Raw genomic sequence first — 17677 nt, 5'->3', positions numbered from 1 at the left:
CGTATCTCCTTCTCTGTGGATGGTGGGGAACTAAGTGTCTATGTGTGTGTGTGTAAACTGTAGTCTTCACCTTTTTTATTCACTGTTTAATTTTTTTAAAACCCTATCTTTTCTTCATTTGCAAACATTATCTTTTCCCTTTCAATTTTCATTGATATTTTCTTTCCATTCATTTGCTTTCCACTTCTGTGCTAGGCACTTTGTGGTTGCTTTTCCACTTAAACATTCACAGCAACAATTGTTACTCTTAAATCTCATTTTCCAGATCAAGCTATTGAAGCTTAGGGAGGTGAAGTAATTTTCCTGGGATCACATAGCCAGTAAATGGTAGAGGCAGGATTCCAACTCAGGTATGAATTCTAAGTCCCACAATCTAGAGCATATGTTATACTGCTCCGCCAAGCTGTGTGTTAGCTACTTTTAGATTATTCCCTTTGTCTTTATCACAATTCTGTTTCATTGGCTGAGGTAGAATCCTCTCTCTCCAGTGACCAGAGACCAGGCTGAGTGTGTCTGAGGTCCATGTACCTGCAACTTAAGTGATTCCCCATGGGGTTCAGGAGTCCAGGATTTGCCTTGGGAGGCAAGAAGCATGGCTGTTACTGCTTTCGGGAAGAATAATCATAGAGACAATGGTGCCTATGGTGATCCTGGTAAAAAGAATTGGGAGGATGCCTTTTGAAGAAGCTGGATGGATAGTCCAGGACTGCAAGATGGAAAGCCACAGGAAAAAAAAATCATCCAAACCTAGACAGTGTAGACGAGTGAGCAGTGAGGGTATCTGGTCAAACATGGTAGACTGGCCATACTTATTTATATCCCTTTCCCTAAACTCTGTAAAATTAGTGGTGAAACAGAGCCTCTAAATGGTATGCTGCAAATAGGTTGCATGTGGGCAGAAATATAAATTTATCAAGACTTTTTGGTGGTCATGTAGGAGCTGGAATAGCCAGGTCAACTCAGGCTAGTTCCTCCTGGCTTTCAGTAGCTTCTTCCATTTGCCCCAGCATTCCCTACAACTATTATCCATTTTTAATGTCACATGATTTTGAAAGATTGAAATGCCCTGCTTTAAAACAAAATGTATTCACACACAAGGACAAAGACAAAGAGAGAAGACTATACTAGGTGAGGAATTTCAACAATTTTTGGAAAGCTGTAAAGTTGGTTAAAAAGTGATAACTGAGTTAACAGAATGAAGTGACTCCCAACTTCAGTCTACACAGGGGCCTGATGAGGAGAAGTGAGTCAATTCATGCTACTCCCCAGAAAAACCTGGATCCTGAAGGTTCTGCATATCTTCTAAACTAGGGAGTGCATACAGGGCTTAGAACAGGGGCCTGGTGAGGGGCTGGATGCAGAGTTCTATTTCCTCTTGGCTCACCCTGCAGAGTCGGGTCAAATATTTATTATCTGGCAAAATTAGGCTAGAAGGACTCCCAGCTCAGGGATGAGGTGGGGGCTCCAAGTAGGGATTTCTTGAAGTTTTATATCACACAGGGCTTAGAACAGGGGCCTGTTGAGGGGCTGGATGCAGAGTTCTATTTCCTCTTGGCTCACCCTGCAGAGTTGGAACAAAGACTTATTCTCTGGCAAAATTAGGCTAGAAGGACTCCCAGCTCAGGGATGAGGTGGGGGCTCCAAGTGGGGGGTTTCTTGAAGTTTTATATAGTGGCCTGTGGGACACTTGGGACCTTTCCTCCTGCTCTCTTCCCAGAATGCTACCAGTCTGGTAAATACATTCTTGGGCTGGTGTTTGGAGGACATACCAGGGGAAAGCCTTTCCCATTCTGATGGTGAGGGACCTGTCATTGGAAAGGTAGGCTGGCTGCCCCATCATGCTTCAGGGAAGCCCACTGGTCATAAGCCCTGACTGAGTGAATCCAGAGCTGCAGTCAGCCTTTTAGTGCCTTCCTGTTAAATATGAATGGCAGTCAAGGCTCTCAAGGATCCTTGAGGAAGGCTTTTAACATGAGATAAATGAAAACAAGCAGAAGAAAGAAGCTCAGAAGACACTGAAACAACACAGGGAACCAAACAATATGAACACAAATCTAACACTACTAAGGCAAGCCCAGACCCTAAGATCAAAATACTCAGGAATAAGGGAACAGAGAACATCCATTAAAAAAGAACAGGATGCCATAATTTAAAAAGTGACAGCAACAAGAAGAAATAGACAGGAATTAAATGTGTGAAAACCAAGATTTTTAAAAAAGCAGCATAAGAGTGAAAAGATAAGTTAAAGGAAGCCCTTGGAAAGTAGAAAGAAAAAGCTTTAAAAATGGAAGAGAGAGAGAGGGGAGAGAGCAAGAGAGTGAGAGAGCGAGAGAGCGAGCGAGAGAGAGAGAATGAGAACACAGAGGGGAGAAAATTATTCCTAAAAAAGAAAAAAAATTTATGGAATTGCAAGACAGGAATTTCCAGATTGATACGGCTTACTCGAGTGCCCAGTATAATGAAAGAAAACCCACACTAAGACGCTTTGTTATAACATTATTTCAATAGTGACAAAGAGATCATAAAAGTTTTCAGAGATGTAAGAACAAAGAATACAAATAAAACAAACATCTCCCAGATAGATCACAAACAAAGGAACATAATGGTATCAGACTACACCAGCTTTTGATGCTAAAAGACAGGGAAATTTTCTTTTTTTAATTATTATTTTAAGTTTTGGGATACATGTACAGAATGTGCAGGTTTGTTACATAGGTATACATGTGCCATGGTGGTTTGCTGCACCTGTCAACCCATCATCTAGGTTTTAAGCCCCGTGTGCATTAGGTATTTGTCCTAATGCCCTCTTTTCCGTTGCCCCCCACCCTCGACAGGCCCTGGTGTGTGATGTTCCCCTCCCTGCGTCCATGTGTTTTCATTGTTCAACTCCCACTCTTATGAGTGAGAACATGCGGTGTTTGGTTTTCTTTTCCTGTGTTAGTTTGCTGAGAACGATGGCTTCCAGCTTCATCCATGTCCCTGCAAAGGACACAAACTCATTATGTTTTATGTCTGCATATTATTCCATAGTGTATATGTGCCACATTTTCTTTATTCAGGCTATCATTGATGGGCATTTTGGTTGGTTCCAAGTCTTTGCTATTGTAAATAGTGCTGCACTAAACATGTGTGTGTAAGTAAGACGGAAATTTTAGAAAATGTATGTGCACATGCTTAAACAATCTTCTGTCTAACTTGAGGCAATATATGGCCAATTGAATACACTCAGTAGATGGTAGATATTATTTTCTTTCAAAGTGGCAAGATTTTGGTCTCAGATTTTAAGCTCTGGTAGGAAGTGATCTTGCAGGATAGAAGGGCCACCTCCAAATGTCATGAGTGAGAAATGCAGAATTCCTTCATCTGGCTGACAGCCTTTGACCTTGTCCATTTGACTATCAGAATGTAAGGCTTAGCCTTAAAAATTGTATAGAGACAGTCAAGGCAAGCTACATAATTTGTGGAGCCCAGTGTAAAATGAAAGCTGAAGAAAGGGTAGTTAATAATACTAAAATATGAAACATTTTTCTTTATAACTGTGTTATTAATTATAAAATATAATGGGGCAATAGCAATACATGAATGACAATCTGAACCTACAACCTGAACAAATTAATATTTTAGTGTCATAATTTTCTATGATGCAATAAATAATAATATGTTGCTATGTGATATCTTAATTGATCATAAGCCGTTTTTTGGGGCTTGCTTTCTGCACATTCCTTTACTAGGTCATTATAAGTTATACTTTTAACAATTTCATCTTTAAGATTGCAAATCATTTTTGATAATTTTTACTTTAAGAAGAATCTTTTTACTGATACAACTGTCCCTAAAACTGTTGAGTACTTTACAGACTCCAACAACACTGGGATACATTTCTGATAAATTATTCTGAAATGTAAATTTTAGTACATCTAGAGCTGATGATTCTTACAGAATAATTTTTCTAAAAAGATTTAAATTTTCATTCAAATTTGTTTTTGATAACTCTGAATTTAAATTTAAATTTATAAAATGTCATTTTTATGTTTCTTCTGACATTTCCTATAATTTTCAAGTCTTACAAGAAACTGAAAGTGGCTTTATGATTTATATATAATTTAAAGCAATTCCATGGAGGTCTTGCTAATCCAGTGCAAATAGAGAGAGAGTCACTTCAGCTCATTACTCCATGGCTTACTACTTACATTGGCAACAACAAAATATTTCATTTTAGTTGTAAGGGTTGTAAGTTGTAGCAAATATCATTTCTTTCATTTTTGGAATATGTAAATTACCTAGAATATTTTGACTTAACTGTTTGTTTGGAGATTGATGCCAACTAAGACAAAGTGAGCATTGTCCTTATCAGAATCATCTTTATCAGAACTGGTCAGTTTTATCTAGAGCAAGCTTGTCCAACCTGCTTGCTCTAGGTTGAACAAGAGCAACCAGGAGCAAGCCACACATGACCCAGGACGCAGCATGGGCCACATGCAGCCCAGGACAGCTTTGAATGTGGCTCAACACAAATTCATCAACTTTCTTAAAACATTATGAGATTTTGTGTGTGTGTGTGTGTGTGTGTGTGTGTGTGTGTATGTGTTTTCTCATCGGCTATTGTGTGTGTTGGCATATTTTATGTGTGGCCCAAGATTGGACACCCCTGACCTAGAGTGAAATAAACTTCCATAAACACAGACTACATTTTGAACTCTCATCTCACAAATACAGATCTCTTGACACCAGGCAGATCAGGCAAGAAAGTATAGCTTACCCAGCTCAAGCTAGCTTACCAGAGAAGTATTTCAAAGCCAAGAGACGCTTGCCTCATGCTGGTGAAATAGCTGCAGCAGCCACAGACTCTACCATCCTCACAATCAAACCTCAATCTTGGAAATCTCAAAATATCCCATTATACCTTGCTGGTTCTGAACTCCAATCCAAGCAGCCAATGGAATGTGATGTGCTCAGATCTGGGCATTTGCTTTGTCCAAACTATATAGATCAAGAACTGGGGAAGAGTAAATCCCCAAATACTCGTTCATGAAAGTAGAATAAAAGTATGTAGGGAAATGAAAAATGACAAAATTGGTGGCGGTAATAGAGGTTGCAGCATTCCCTTTGAATTAGAATTCAGCTTAGTGTAAGAGAGTGACTAAAGGCTTACACACACATCATTTGTCTCCAGACCCAGTTTGCCATCAGCATTGATTAGATCACAATACTTGGCAGTAGGTTATTTCACCTTAACACTGCATTGCATATGCCTCAGTGGTAAGAGATTAAGAGCCATGATTAAAAACACACAGGGCATGATGATACCACATCAAATTGATAATGCTCCATGTAGAGGAAATAATAGTTTGATCCAACATTTATATATTTAGACACTTGGATTTGTATACCTAGTGGCTATTCTCAATCACAAATTGATTTTCCACTTGCTGAAATTCCATTCTTACCTTGTTGTCCAGATCTTACTTTTCCACTAAAGGAAGATTCTGGATTTCAGCAAAACCAGTTTAGAAAACTTTCTGTCAAATAATAAGGCTGTTGAAGAAACCTACACTTTTGGTTTTGGTCTGCAGTGGTGGTACATTTTTCATGATCATGGGGGACGAATACTGAGATGGAGAAAATCCAATTTCTTTCCCTGTCCTCTAATTACAGTTGCTCCTAGGTGTCCTAAAGTTGAAACTTCCTTTACATATTGCCAAGAGAGAAAGAAAATATGCCTTCATTGGCTACTGTACTTAGAATGGCTTCTAAAACCAAGCAAGAAAACCACAGTGTTCTTGGCAGGCAAACAATTGAAAAGTACAGGTGCTGGGAGTGTGCACAGCCCCAAAATCAACATGACTTGGGAGGAGAGGGGGTTAGATAACAAAGAAAGGTGCTTTTCATTCAGAGAAATTTATTTCTTTTAAATATTTGCAATCTACAGCCGATAGCACATGAGGCCACTTGGCATTATTTCCCAACAAAGGGGAGGGCTGGTGGTAATGAGCAGATGCTTGAGTGGCCTGTGGCGTGAGGTGCGCCATCCGTCAAGAAGATCAATATTTACTGTTCTTGTATCTTTGTGGCGAAAGTTTGCTCATCTTAAAAAAAAAGGTGGGGGTTGTGCTTTCATATACAGAGCATGGGTTTGACTTCAGGCAGTGAATCAACTAAAAGCCACGGTGTCTTCGCAGAGAGGAATCAGGACCCATCTCCCCTGCCCAATGAAGAAATGTAAGGTGTTTCAAGAAGCAAAATGCATCTGTTCCATGATATGGGCTGTGTTTGTCTTCATTCATTCTTTTTCATTTCAGTAAATCATACCTTGATGAAAGGTGCAATTTGAATATAATACTGCATTTCAAAATTTGTTTTAAAACATAAATTAATTCCATTCAGTTAAATACAAAATATATCAATGAATCAACATGACTCATGTAATAGGGACTGTGCTAGGCACTGGGCTGACCAAGATGAAGAAGATGAGACTCACTGCCTTAGCTTTTTGGTGCCTCAGTTTTCCTACTTTGTCATACTTGGATCACAGAGGAGAGAGTCCTGTGAGATGGGGTTGAGGGCAAGAGATAAATAGATGGTGGGTCATGACCAGCCTCCTATACCATAGAAAGGATTTTGTGTTTGGTTCTTTAGGTCAGAGTGTGATGGGCTGGGGATTTGTTAAAATTCAGATCCTGATCCAGTAGGTTTTAGGGTGAGGCCAGAGAATCTTCATATCTAACAAGCTCCCAGGTAATGTTGGTGATGCTGGGTCTTGAGCCACACTTGGAGAAACAAGAAGTTGATCACTTGTATCAGTCACCCAGGATGACTGCTAAGAGTGCACATCCCTAGGCTTATCCCCTTAGACATATGTAAATCAAAATTTGCATTTTAACATGTTCACCAGGTGATTTTTATGCATGGTACAGTTTGAGAACCACTGTTTAAATGGTGGGAAATCAATGAACACTATTAAGAAGGCCACTGCCATATTTAGACTTGGGATTTAGAAAGATAATGTGAGAAAGAGAATTCAATGGAGGTGAACTGCAAGCAGGGATGTGGATGAAGATGCTAATAGGTGGCAGAGGACTGCAGAGGAGGGAATGGGACTGGAGGACATTGAGAGGGTGAGGTTGACAGGAAATGGCTGTGCATAGATCTGAGGGATAAGTGAGGAAGTGGAGGCCAGGGCGATCTTCTAGTTTCTCTTTTGGACACTTACATTGCTGGCTGTGCTTACTCTAAAATGTGGAAGCAGTATGGAATGGGGTTAAAAACATGGGCTTCAGAGTAGGAAAGAGTGGATTTGAGACTTGCTTTCAATACTTACTACTTCTGTAACTTTGATAAGTTACTTAGTTTTTCATCTGTAAAATGAGGGTAATAGTTGTTGTGGGATAGCATTAGCCCCATTTTGTAAAGGTAAAAACAGGAATAGAGAAGGTAAGTTGCCCTAGCTTGTATAGAGATCGGGATGTGGAGATGAGACTTGGATGTGGGCCTACATGATTTTATAGCCCCTGCTCTGAATTGTCACCTCCAAGATTGCCCATGTGCACATGCTGTCCAGATGGACAGTGGCTCTAACCAAGTCAGGAAAATAGTTTTTGTCTCATTTCATTTTCTCTCAAGCCCTCTCCTGGAATCACTGCTGTTCCTGTGGTACTCCTCTCTCTAAAATGGTAGAAATTCTCTCCCTTTCACTTATTTTAGCTCATCTGATGATTTTTAAAAAAGACTTTACTCAATATCAAGCAAATATAATCAAAGAAAATGCTAGCAGCAAAAAAGTCTTATAAAGAAGGGGTTTCTGACCCTTCTTTAGTTAATCTCCCATGCTCCATGACTGGTACAACTAGACTGGGTCTCTCAAGTCCCAGCTGCCTCTTGCCATTTAAGAGGTGTGTGTCTTCTTAAGCTTCCGTCTCTGCCTCCTTGATCCACAGTAATGGAAAAGAGAGAGTTCCTAGTCCAGTGCCCTCCTAGGAACCTCCCACTTAGCTTTTTTTTCTGGTTTGAGGCACAAACCTTTTCCTCAGGGGTTGGGTAAAGTTGGGTGAGTGATAGGCCATATGAAGTGACAAGATGAAAACCTTACCCTTTCAGTAGGATACTATTGCTTATGCAGGGATGATTTGATCTTGTACAGACTCAGTAAGTTAATGCTATCCTGAACACATAATATTCACAACATCCAAATAGTACTATCCATACATTAATATCCAATGTCCAAATTTATACAATATCCAAATCATCTGAATCGATAATATCTAATCATATCCAAACAATAAAAATTACACATCAAACCAATGGGAAGTTGGTTCTGATTACATGTTTAATGAGTGGTTTTTATTTATTTATATTATTGATTTTTAACTTTTATTTTAGTTCAGGAGTACATGTGCAGGTTTATTACATGGTGAACTGTGTACCACAGGGGTTTGGTGTACAGATAACTTCCTCACCAGGTGATGAGCGTAGTATCCCATAGGGTATTTTTTCTGATTCTTTCCCTCCTCCTCCACTCCACCATCAAGTAGGCCCTAGTGCCTCTTGTTTCCCTTCTAGTATCCATGTTTTTTTGTTTTTAGCTTCCACTTATAAGTGAGAACATGTGGTATTTGGGCTTCTGTTCCTGTGTTAGTTTGCTTCAGATAATGGCCTCCAGCTTCATCCATATTGGTGCAAAAAACATGATCTCATTCTTTTTATGGCTGCATAGTATTCCACGGTGTACATGTACCATATTTTCTTTATCCAATCCAACATTGATAGGCATTTGGGTTGACTGCATGTCTTTGCTATTGTGAATAGTGCTGCAAGGAAGACACATGTGCATGTATCTTTATATTAGAATGATTTATATTCCTTTGGGTATATATATATCTAATAATGTGATTGCTGGATCAAATTATAATTCTATTTTAAGTGCTTTGAGAAATTGCCATTCTGCTTTCCACAATGGCTGAACTAAATTATACTCCCACCTGCAGTGTATAAGTGTTCCCTTTTTTCTGCAATCTTGCATCTGTTATTCTTTGACTTTTTAGTAATAGCCATTCTAACTGGTGTGAGATGGTATTTCATTGTGGTTTTGATTTACGTTTCTCTAATGATTAGTGATGTTGAGCATTTTTTCATGTGCTTGTTGGCCACGTGTATGTCTTATTTTGAAAAGTTTCTGTTCAGATCCTTTGTCCACTTTTTAATGGAGTTGTTTGTTTTTTGCTTGTAAATTTGTTTCAGTTCCTCATAGATTCTGGGTATTAGACCATTGTTGGAAGCATAGTTTGCAAATACTTTCTCCTATTCTGTAGGTTGTCTGTTTACTCTGTTGATAGTTTCTTTTACTGTGTAGAAGCTATTTAGTTTAATTAGATCCCATTTGTCAATTTTTGTTTTTGTTGCAATTGCTTTTGGTGTCTTTCTCTTGAAATCTTTGCCAAGTCCTATGTCCAGAATGATATTGCCTAGGTTTTCTTTCTGGGTTTTTATAGTTTTAGGTTTTAGAATGAATAGTTTTTGATTTAAATCAAATTGGATCCTTACTTATGACCTTATTTCATATTATTTATCCAATATCTTTGTAGCTCTTTCTCCTCTTTATTTTCTGTTTTTGCCATTTCAAGGTGAGAAAGCTTGATTTAAGAGCCTCCTCTCCCCCACCTTCTGACCCCCTTCCCTATTCCCTGCCTCTCCATTCTTTCACACACTGGCTATTCCCAGTGCTTGGAATGACTCTCAACCAAGACCTCACATGGCTACTCCATCTGAGCCTGTGAATCTTTGTTTTCATGTCACCCTGTATGAAAATGTATCTCTTATTTTATGTTTTTCATCTTAGCAATAGAAAAATCACCATCCAATCTATTGTAGATATATTCGTTTTTTTTGGTCACTCTCCACTAATATGTCAATTTCATGACGTCTCCTCTTGTATCCCCACTGTCTAGAATAATATCTAGCATATAGTGTAACTGAATAAGATTTTTTTCAAAGAACAAATAATTAAGTTAATTAGCCTCTTTAATGAATACATAAGTGGAATGTGCATGTAAAGGTAACTAGGGTTAACTGTGATTGTTTTCAGGATTGTTTCATTTAAAGAGTAAAGAAACAAAAATATTTTAAAAATATCACTCACTTTAGGGAAGTAAGAGTGCTAGGTGGCATGAATTATTTTGGAGCCATTGACCTAATTTTTTTGTGTGTATTTTTCTCCTCTATCTTACAGCACATCCCTCGTTATGAAAGAACGTCAGTACCCTGCTCCAGATTCATTAATCACATGAAGAATTTCTCTGAATCTCCTAAATTTCGTAGTCTACACTTTCTGAATTTTCCAGGTAAATTAAGACATAATCCCAAGACAGACCAGAGTTTCCAAAGAAACTCTGGAATATATACAGGTAATAATCATAAAGATCGTATTGAAGAACAGTTGTGCTATGTTTCAAAATGGCAACAAAAGAGGAAATTCATTGGCTCATGAAGTTAGTAAATCCAAAGGTGGACTGGCTTAGGGCTTGGCTGGATCCAGTGTTCACCAATAATATCATGATTAATCTCATTTTATTAGTTTCCCAGTTGTCTTCACTAAGTTGGGTTTATTTTCAAAAAGGATAGCAATAACATGCCCTGGCAGCTATAGGCATATCTGATTCTTAGAGTTTGTAATTTCAAAAGTACAGAAACCCTCTTCTTTCATTCATCTAGAACAGTCTCTACTGCTTATCCAATGGCTCTGATTGGCCAAACTTTGGTTTTATGTTCACCCCTGGAATCCAGGTAGCTGGGAGAATGGAATACACCAGGCAACATTTGCTACTTCTGTGGCAGGGGAGGTAGGCCACTTGATTGACAGCTGCACTTAAATTACACCAAATGTGTGTGTGTGTGTGTGTGTGTGTGTGTATGTGTGAGAGAGAGAGAGGGAAAGAGAGAGAAAGGCAGATAAAGAGAGAGAATAGTAGAAGGGTAATTTCCCTAAATAAATTGATATAGGGCAAGCAAAAGAACATCACTGTGTGTCAAGCCCAAAATATATGTAATTGTATTAGTTATATTCCCCATAACATTGTCACCATAGATGATTTTGACAACCTGAGACTGTCCATAAACTCCATTTTTAGGACCATTTCACTGACCCTAAAGGATATATTTAAATGTACCTGTCCAATTTACTACCTAAGAGATAATGAAGTTTTTAGGACAACTGATAAAGCAGGTAACTGCTACATTTTCATTTGAACAACGCATTATTTTAGAATGTGTTTATTCATTCACTTATATTTATATGCTAATAAAATTCATTGCATATGTATTCATATCAGGGCCATTGAAAGGTTTTGTTGATTTTATAATGGTTTCAAACTCTTGGAGTAATGTAATTTTAATGAGGTTTTTGAGAATCACATTGTGGTACACACTCAAATTCTACTTAAAAAGAACTGAAAATTTTTTGGGGGGGAATAATACATTTACATGGTTCAAAAACTAAAAATATAAAGAGGTATATAGTAGACAGTCTTTTTCCTACTTCTGCTCCAATCTGCCTCATTCTCCTTTCTCCCATGGGAAAACACTTTTACTGTTTTCTTGAGAATCCTTCAATATTTTCTTTAAGCAAAAAAGTGTGTTTATGAGCAAATGAAAGTGTACAGGTGAGCAGCAATATTCTGCACCTCAGTCTTCACTTATCACTATATCTTGGAGCTCTTCCCATGTCAGTGCATTGGGTGCTTTCTCATTCATTTTTCTTTCTTTATTTTCTTTTTTTCTTTTTTTTTTTATTTCCATAGGTTTTGGGGGAACAGGTGGTGTTTGGTTACATGAGTAAGTTCTTTGGTGGTGATTTGTGAGATTTTGGTGCACCCATCACCAGAGCATTATACACTGAACCCAATTTGTAGACTTTTATCCCTCATCCACTTCCTACTATTTCCCCCGAATCCTCAAAGTCCCTTTATCATTCTTATGCCTTGGCATCCTCATAGCTTAGCTCCCACTTATGAGTGAGAACATACGATGTTTGATTTTCCATTCCTGAGTTACTTCACTTAGAATAATAGTCTCCATTCCCATCCAGGTTGCTGTGAATGCTATTAATTCATTCCTTTTTATGGCTGAGTAGTATTCCATCATATATATATCACGGTTTATCCACCCATTGATGGACATTTGGGCTGGTTCCACATTTTTGCAACTGTGAATTGTACTTATATAAACAAGCATGTCCAAGTATTTTTTTCATATAATGACTTCTTTTCCTATGGATAGATACCCAGTAGTGAGATTGCTGAATCAAATAGTAGTTCTACTTTTTGTTCTTTAAAGAATCTCCACACTGCTTTCCATAGCAGTTGCACTAGTTTATTTTTCCACCAGCAGTGTAGAAGTGTTCTCTTTTCACCGCATCCATACCAACATCTATTATTTTTTGATTATGGCCATTCTTGTGGGAGTAAGGTGGTATCACGTTGTGGTTTTGACTTGGATTTCCCTGATTATTAGTGATGTTGAGCATTTTTTCATATGTTTGTTGGCCATTTGTATATCTTTTGAGAATTGTCTATTCATGTCCCTGGCCCACTTCTTGATGGGATTGTTTTTTTCTTGCTAATTTGTTTGAGTTTGTTTTAGATTCTGGATATTAGTCCTTTGTCAGATGTATAGATTGTGAAGATTTTCTCCCATTCTGTGGGTTGTCTGTTTACTCTGCTGACTTTTTGTTTTGCCACACAAAAGCTCTTTAGTTTAATTAAGTTCTACCTATTTATCTTTGTTTTTATTGCATTTGCTTTTGGGTTCTTGGTCATGAAATCCTTGCTTAAGCCAATGTCTAGAAGGATTTTTCCAATGTTATCTTCTAGAATTTTTATAGTTTTGGGTCTTAGATTTAACTCCTTGATCCATCTTGAGTAGAATTTTGTATAATGTGAGAGATGAGCATCCAGTTTCATTCATCTACATGTGGCTTCCCAATTATCCCAACACCATTTGTTGAATAGGGTGTCCTTTCCTCACTTTATGTTTTTGTTTGCTTTGTCAAAGATTAGTTGGCTGTAAGTATTTAGGTTTATCTCTGGGTTTTCTATTCTGTTCCATTGGTCTATGTGCCTATTTTTATATTAGTACCATGCTGTTTTAGTGACTATGGCCTTATAGTATAGTTTGAAGTTGGGTAATGTAATGCTTCCAGATTTGTTCTTTTTGCTTAGTCTTACTTTATCTATGCAGGCTCTTTTTTGGTTTCGTATGATTTTTCTAGTTCTGTGAAGAATGATGGCGGTATTTTGATGGGAATTGCATTGAATTTGTAGATTGCTTTTGGCGGTATGGTCATTTTCACAGCATTCATTCTGCCCATCCATGAACATGGGATGTGTTTCCATTTGTTTATGTGAACTACAATTTCTTTCAGCAGTATTTTGTAGTTTTCCTTGTAGAGGTCTTTCGCCTCCTTGGTTAGGTATTCCTAAGTATTTTATTTTATTTTTGCAGCTACTGTAAAAAGGGTTGAGTTTTTTATTTGATTCTTAGCTGGGTCACTGTTGGTGTTTAGCAGAGCTACTAATTTGTGTACATTAATTTTGTATCCTGAAACTTTGTTGAATTCGTTTATCAGTTCTAGGAGCTTTCTAAAGGAGTCTTTAGGGTTTTCTAAGTATACAATCATATCATCAGCAAACAGCAACAGGTTTGACGTCCTTTTTACTGATTTGGATGCCCTTGATTTATTTCTCTTGTCTGATTGCTCTGGCTAGGACTTCCAGTACTATGTTGAATAGAAGTGTTGAGAGTGGGCATCCTTGTCTTGTTCCAGTTCTCAGAGGGAATACTTTTAACTTTTCCTCGTTCTGTAGTATGTTGGCTGTGAATTTGTCATAGGTGGCTTTTATTACATTGAGGCATGTTTCTTGTATGCCAATTTTGCTGAGGGTTTTAATAATAAGGGGATATTGGATTTTGTCAAATGTCTTTTGTGCATCTATTGAGTTTATCATGTGATTTTTGTTTTTAATTCTGTTTATGTGGTGTATCATATTTATTGACTTGCATATCTTAAACCATTCCTGCATCCCTGGTATGAAACCCATTTGATCATGGTGGATTATCTTTTTGATATGCTGTTGGATCTGGTTAGCTAGTATTTTGTTAAGGATTTTTGCATCTATGTTCATCAGGGATATTAGTCTGTATTTTTTTGTTATGCCCTTCCCTTGTTTTCATATTAGGGTGTTACTGGCTTCATAGAATGATTTAGGGAGGATTCCCTCTTTCTGTATCTTGTGGAATAGTGTCAATAGGATTGGTACCAATTCTTTGAATGTCTGCTAGAATTCAACTGTGAATCTGCCTGGTTCTGGACTTTTTTTGGCTGGTAATTTTTAAAATATAATTTCAATCTCGCTGCTTGTTATTGTTCTGTTTAGGGTTTCTAATTCTTCCTGATTTAAGCTATGAGGGTTGTATATTTCTAGGAATTTATCCATCTTCTTTAGGTTTTCTAGTTTATGTAGGTAAAAATGTTCATGCTAGCCTTGAATGATATTTTGTATTTCTCTGATGTTGGTTGTAATATCTCTCATTTTGTTTCCAATTGAGCTTATTTGGATCTTCTCTCTTCTTGGTTAATCTTGCTAATGGTCTATTAATTTTATTTATCTTTTCAAAGAGCCTGGTTTTTATTCATTTATTTTTATATTTCTTTTTTGTTTCAATTTCATTTAGTTCTCTTCTGATTTTTATTTCCTTTTTTTCTGCTGGGTTTGGGTTTGGTTTGTTCTTTTTTCTCTAGTTCCTTGAGGTGTGACCTTAGGTTGTCTATTTGTGCTCTTTTAGACTTTTCGATATAGGCATGTAAGAGTATAAACTTTCCTCCTTGCATCATATTTGCTGTATCCAGAGATTTTTATAGGTTGTGTCACTATTATTGTTTAGTTCAAAGAATTTTTTAATTTCCATCGATTTCATTGTTGACCCAATGGTCATTCAGGAGGAGATTATTTAATTTCCATGTATTTGCATGGCTTTGAAGGTTCTTTTTGGAGTTGATTTCCAGTTTTATTCCACTGTGGTCTGGAGAGTACTTGATATAATGTCAATTTTCTTAAATGTATTGAGGCTTGTTTTGTGGCCTATCACATGGTCTATCTTGGAAAGAGTTCCATGCACTGATGAATGGAATGTATATTCTGCAGTTGTTGGGTAGAATGTTCTGTAAATATCTGTTAAGTCCATTTGTTCTAGGGTATAGTTTAAATCCATTGTTTCTTTGTTGACTTTCTGTCATGATGGCCTGTCTAGTGCTGTCAGTGGAGTATTAAAGTCCTCCACTATTATTTTGTTGCTTTCTATCTCATTTCTTAGATCTAGTAGTAACTGTTTTATAAATTTGGGATCTCCAGTGTCAGGTGCATATATATTTTAGGATTGTGATATTTTCCTGTTGGACAAGGCCTTTTATTATTATATAATGTCCATCTTTGTCTTTTTTAAGTGTTGTTGTTTTATTGTTTATTTTGTCTGACATAACAATAGCTATTCCTGTTTGCTTTTGGTGTCCATTTGTATGGAATGTCTTTCCACCCCTTTACCTTAAGTTTATGTGAGTCCTATGTGTCAGGGGAGTCTCTTGAAGGCAGCAGATACTTGGTTGGTGAATTCTTATCCGTTCTGCAATTCTGTGTCTTTTAAGTGGAGCATTTATACAATTTACTTTCAATGTCAGTATTGAGATGTGAGGTACTAATCCATTAATCGTGCTATTCATTGCCTGTATACCTTGGTCTTTTTTAACGGTATTTTTGTTTTATAGTTCCTATGAGATTTATGCTTTAAAGAGGTCCTGTTTTGATGTTTCCAGGATTTCTTTCAAGATTTAGAGCTCCTTTTAGCAGCTTAGTGCTGGCTTGTTAGTGGCAAATTACCTCAGCATTTGTTTGTCTGAAAAAGAGTGTATCTTTCCTTTATTTATGAAGCTTAGTTTCACTGGATCCAAAATTCTTGGCTGATAATTGTTTTGTTTAGGGAGGCTGAAGATAGGTCCCCAATCCCTTCTGGCTTGTCAGGTTTCTGCTGAGAAATCTGCTGTTAATCTGATAGGTTTTCCTTCACAGGGTACCTGGTGCTTTTGCCTCATGGCTCTTATGATTCTTTCCTTCATCTTGACTTTAGGTAACCTAATGACAATGTGCCTAGCTGATGATCTTTTCGCAATGAATTTCCCAGGTGTTCTTTGAGCTTCTTGTATTTGGATGTCTAGGTCTCTAGCAAGGCCGGGGAAGGTTTCCTCAGTTATTCCCCCAGATATGTTTTCCAAGCTTTTAGATTTCTCTTCTTCTTCAGGAACGCCAATATTCTTAGGTTTGGTCACAACATAATCCCAAACTTCTTGGAGGTGTTGTTCATTTTTTAAAATTCTTTTTTCTTTGTCTTTGTTGGATTGGGTTAATTTGAAAACCTTGTCTTCAAGCTCTGAAGTTCTCACTTCTGCTGTTTTTGATTCTATTGCTGAGACTTCCCAGAAGCTTTTGCATTTCTCTAAGTGTGTCCTTTATTTCCTGAAGTTGTGATTTTTTTCTTATGCTATCTATTTCACTGAAGATTTCTCCTTTCATTTCTTGTATCATGTTTTCGATTTCCTTAAATTGGACTTCAACTTTTTCTGGTGCTCCTTAATTGACCTTCTGAATGATTTTTCAGGTAAATCAGGGATTTGCTTTTTGGTTTGGATTCATTGCTGGTGAGCTAGTGTGATTTTTTTGGGGGGTGGTAAAGAACCTTGTTTTGTCATATTACCAGAATTGTTTTTCTGTTTCCTTCTCATTTGGGTAGGCTATATCAGAGGGAAGATCTGGGGTTCAAGGCTGCTGTTCAGATTATTTTGTTCCATGGGGTTTCCCTTGATGTAGTACTCTCCCCCTTTTCCTGGCAATGTAGCTTCCTGAGAGCTGAGCTGTAGTGACTGTTACTTCTCTTCTGGATCTAGACACCCAGCAGGGCTACCAGGCTCCGGGCTGCTACTGAGGGTTGTCTGCACAGAGTCTTGTGATGTGAACCTTTTGCAAATCTCTTAGCTGTGGATACCAGCACCTGCTGCAGTGGAGGTGGCAGGGGGGTGAAATGGACTCTGTGAGAATCCTTAATTTTGGTTGTTTAATGCACTGTTTTTGTGCTGGTTGGCCTCCAGCCAGGAAGTGGCACTTTCAAGAGGGCATCAGCTGTGGTAGTATAGGGAGGATCAGGCATTAAGTGGGGGCTCTAGAACTCCAAGGAGAATATGCCTTTTGTCTTCAGCTACCAGGGTGGGTAGGAAAGGACCACCAGGTTGGGGAAGGGTTAGGTGTATCTGAACTCAGACTCCCCTTGGGGGAGTCTTTCTGCAGCTGCTGTGGGGGATGGGGGTGTGATTCCCGGGTCAATGGAGTTATATTCCCAGAAAGATTATGGCTGCCTCTGCTGTGTCATGCAGGTAGTCAGGGAAGTGGGGGAAAGCTGGCAGTCACAGGCCTCACCCAGCTCCTATGCAACACAAAAGGCTAATCTCACTCCCACCGTAGGTACCAAGTTTGTTTCTAGGCAGTGGGTGAGCAGGGCTGAGAACTTTCCCTGCACTAGCAGCCTCTCAACTGAGAAAGCACTTAGGGCTTTTGCATCTCCCTGCCTGTTGAGTCTACTGGATTCT

The 17677-nt window shown here is 38.1% G+C and overlaps 1 protein-coding gene across 4 annotated transcripts in view; it reads left to right on the top strand.

Annotated features, from left to right (window-relative positions):
* The window catches only part of C10H12orf42 (chromosome 10 C12orf42 homolog), a 187561-nt gene that overhangs the window by 112456 nt on the left and 57428 nt on the right, over positions 1-17677 (top strand). For all 4 annotated transcript variants that reach the window (XM_054445701.1, XM_054445702.1, XM_054445700.1 and 1 more), the window contains one exon: positions 10223-10334. In XM_054445701.1, the coding sequence (XP_054301676.1) occupies positions 10223-10334 (112 nt within the window). The remainder of the gene's footprint in view (positions 1-10222; positions 10335-17677) is intronic.

The sequence above is a fragment of the Pongo pygmaeus genome, chromosome 10, assembly GCF_028885625.2.
Source record: "Pongo pygmaeus isolate AG05252 chromosome 10, NHGRI_mPonPyg2-v2.0_pri, whole genome shotgun sequence".
Lineage (NCBI taxonomy): Eukaryota > Metazoa > Chordata > Mammalia > Primates > Hominidae > Pongo > Pongo pygmaeus.
Note: the sequence above shows the minus strand (reverse complement) of the source record. Positions and strands in the feature narration are given on the sequence as shown.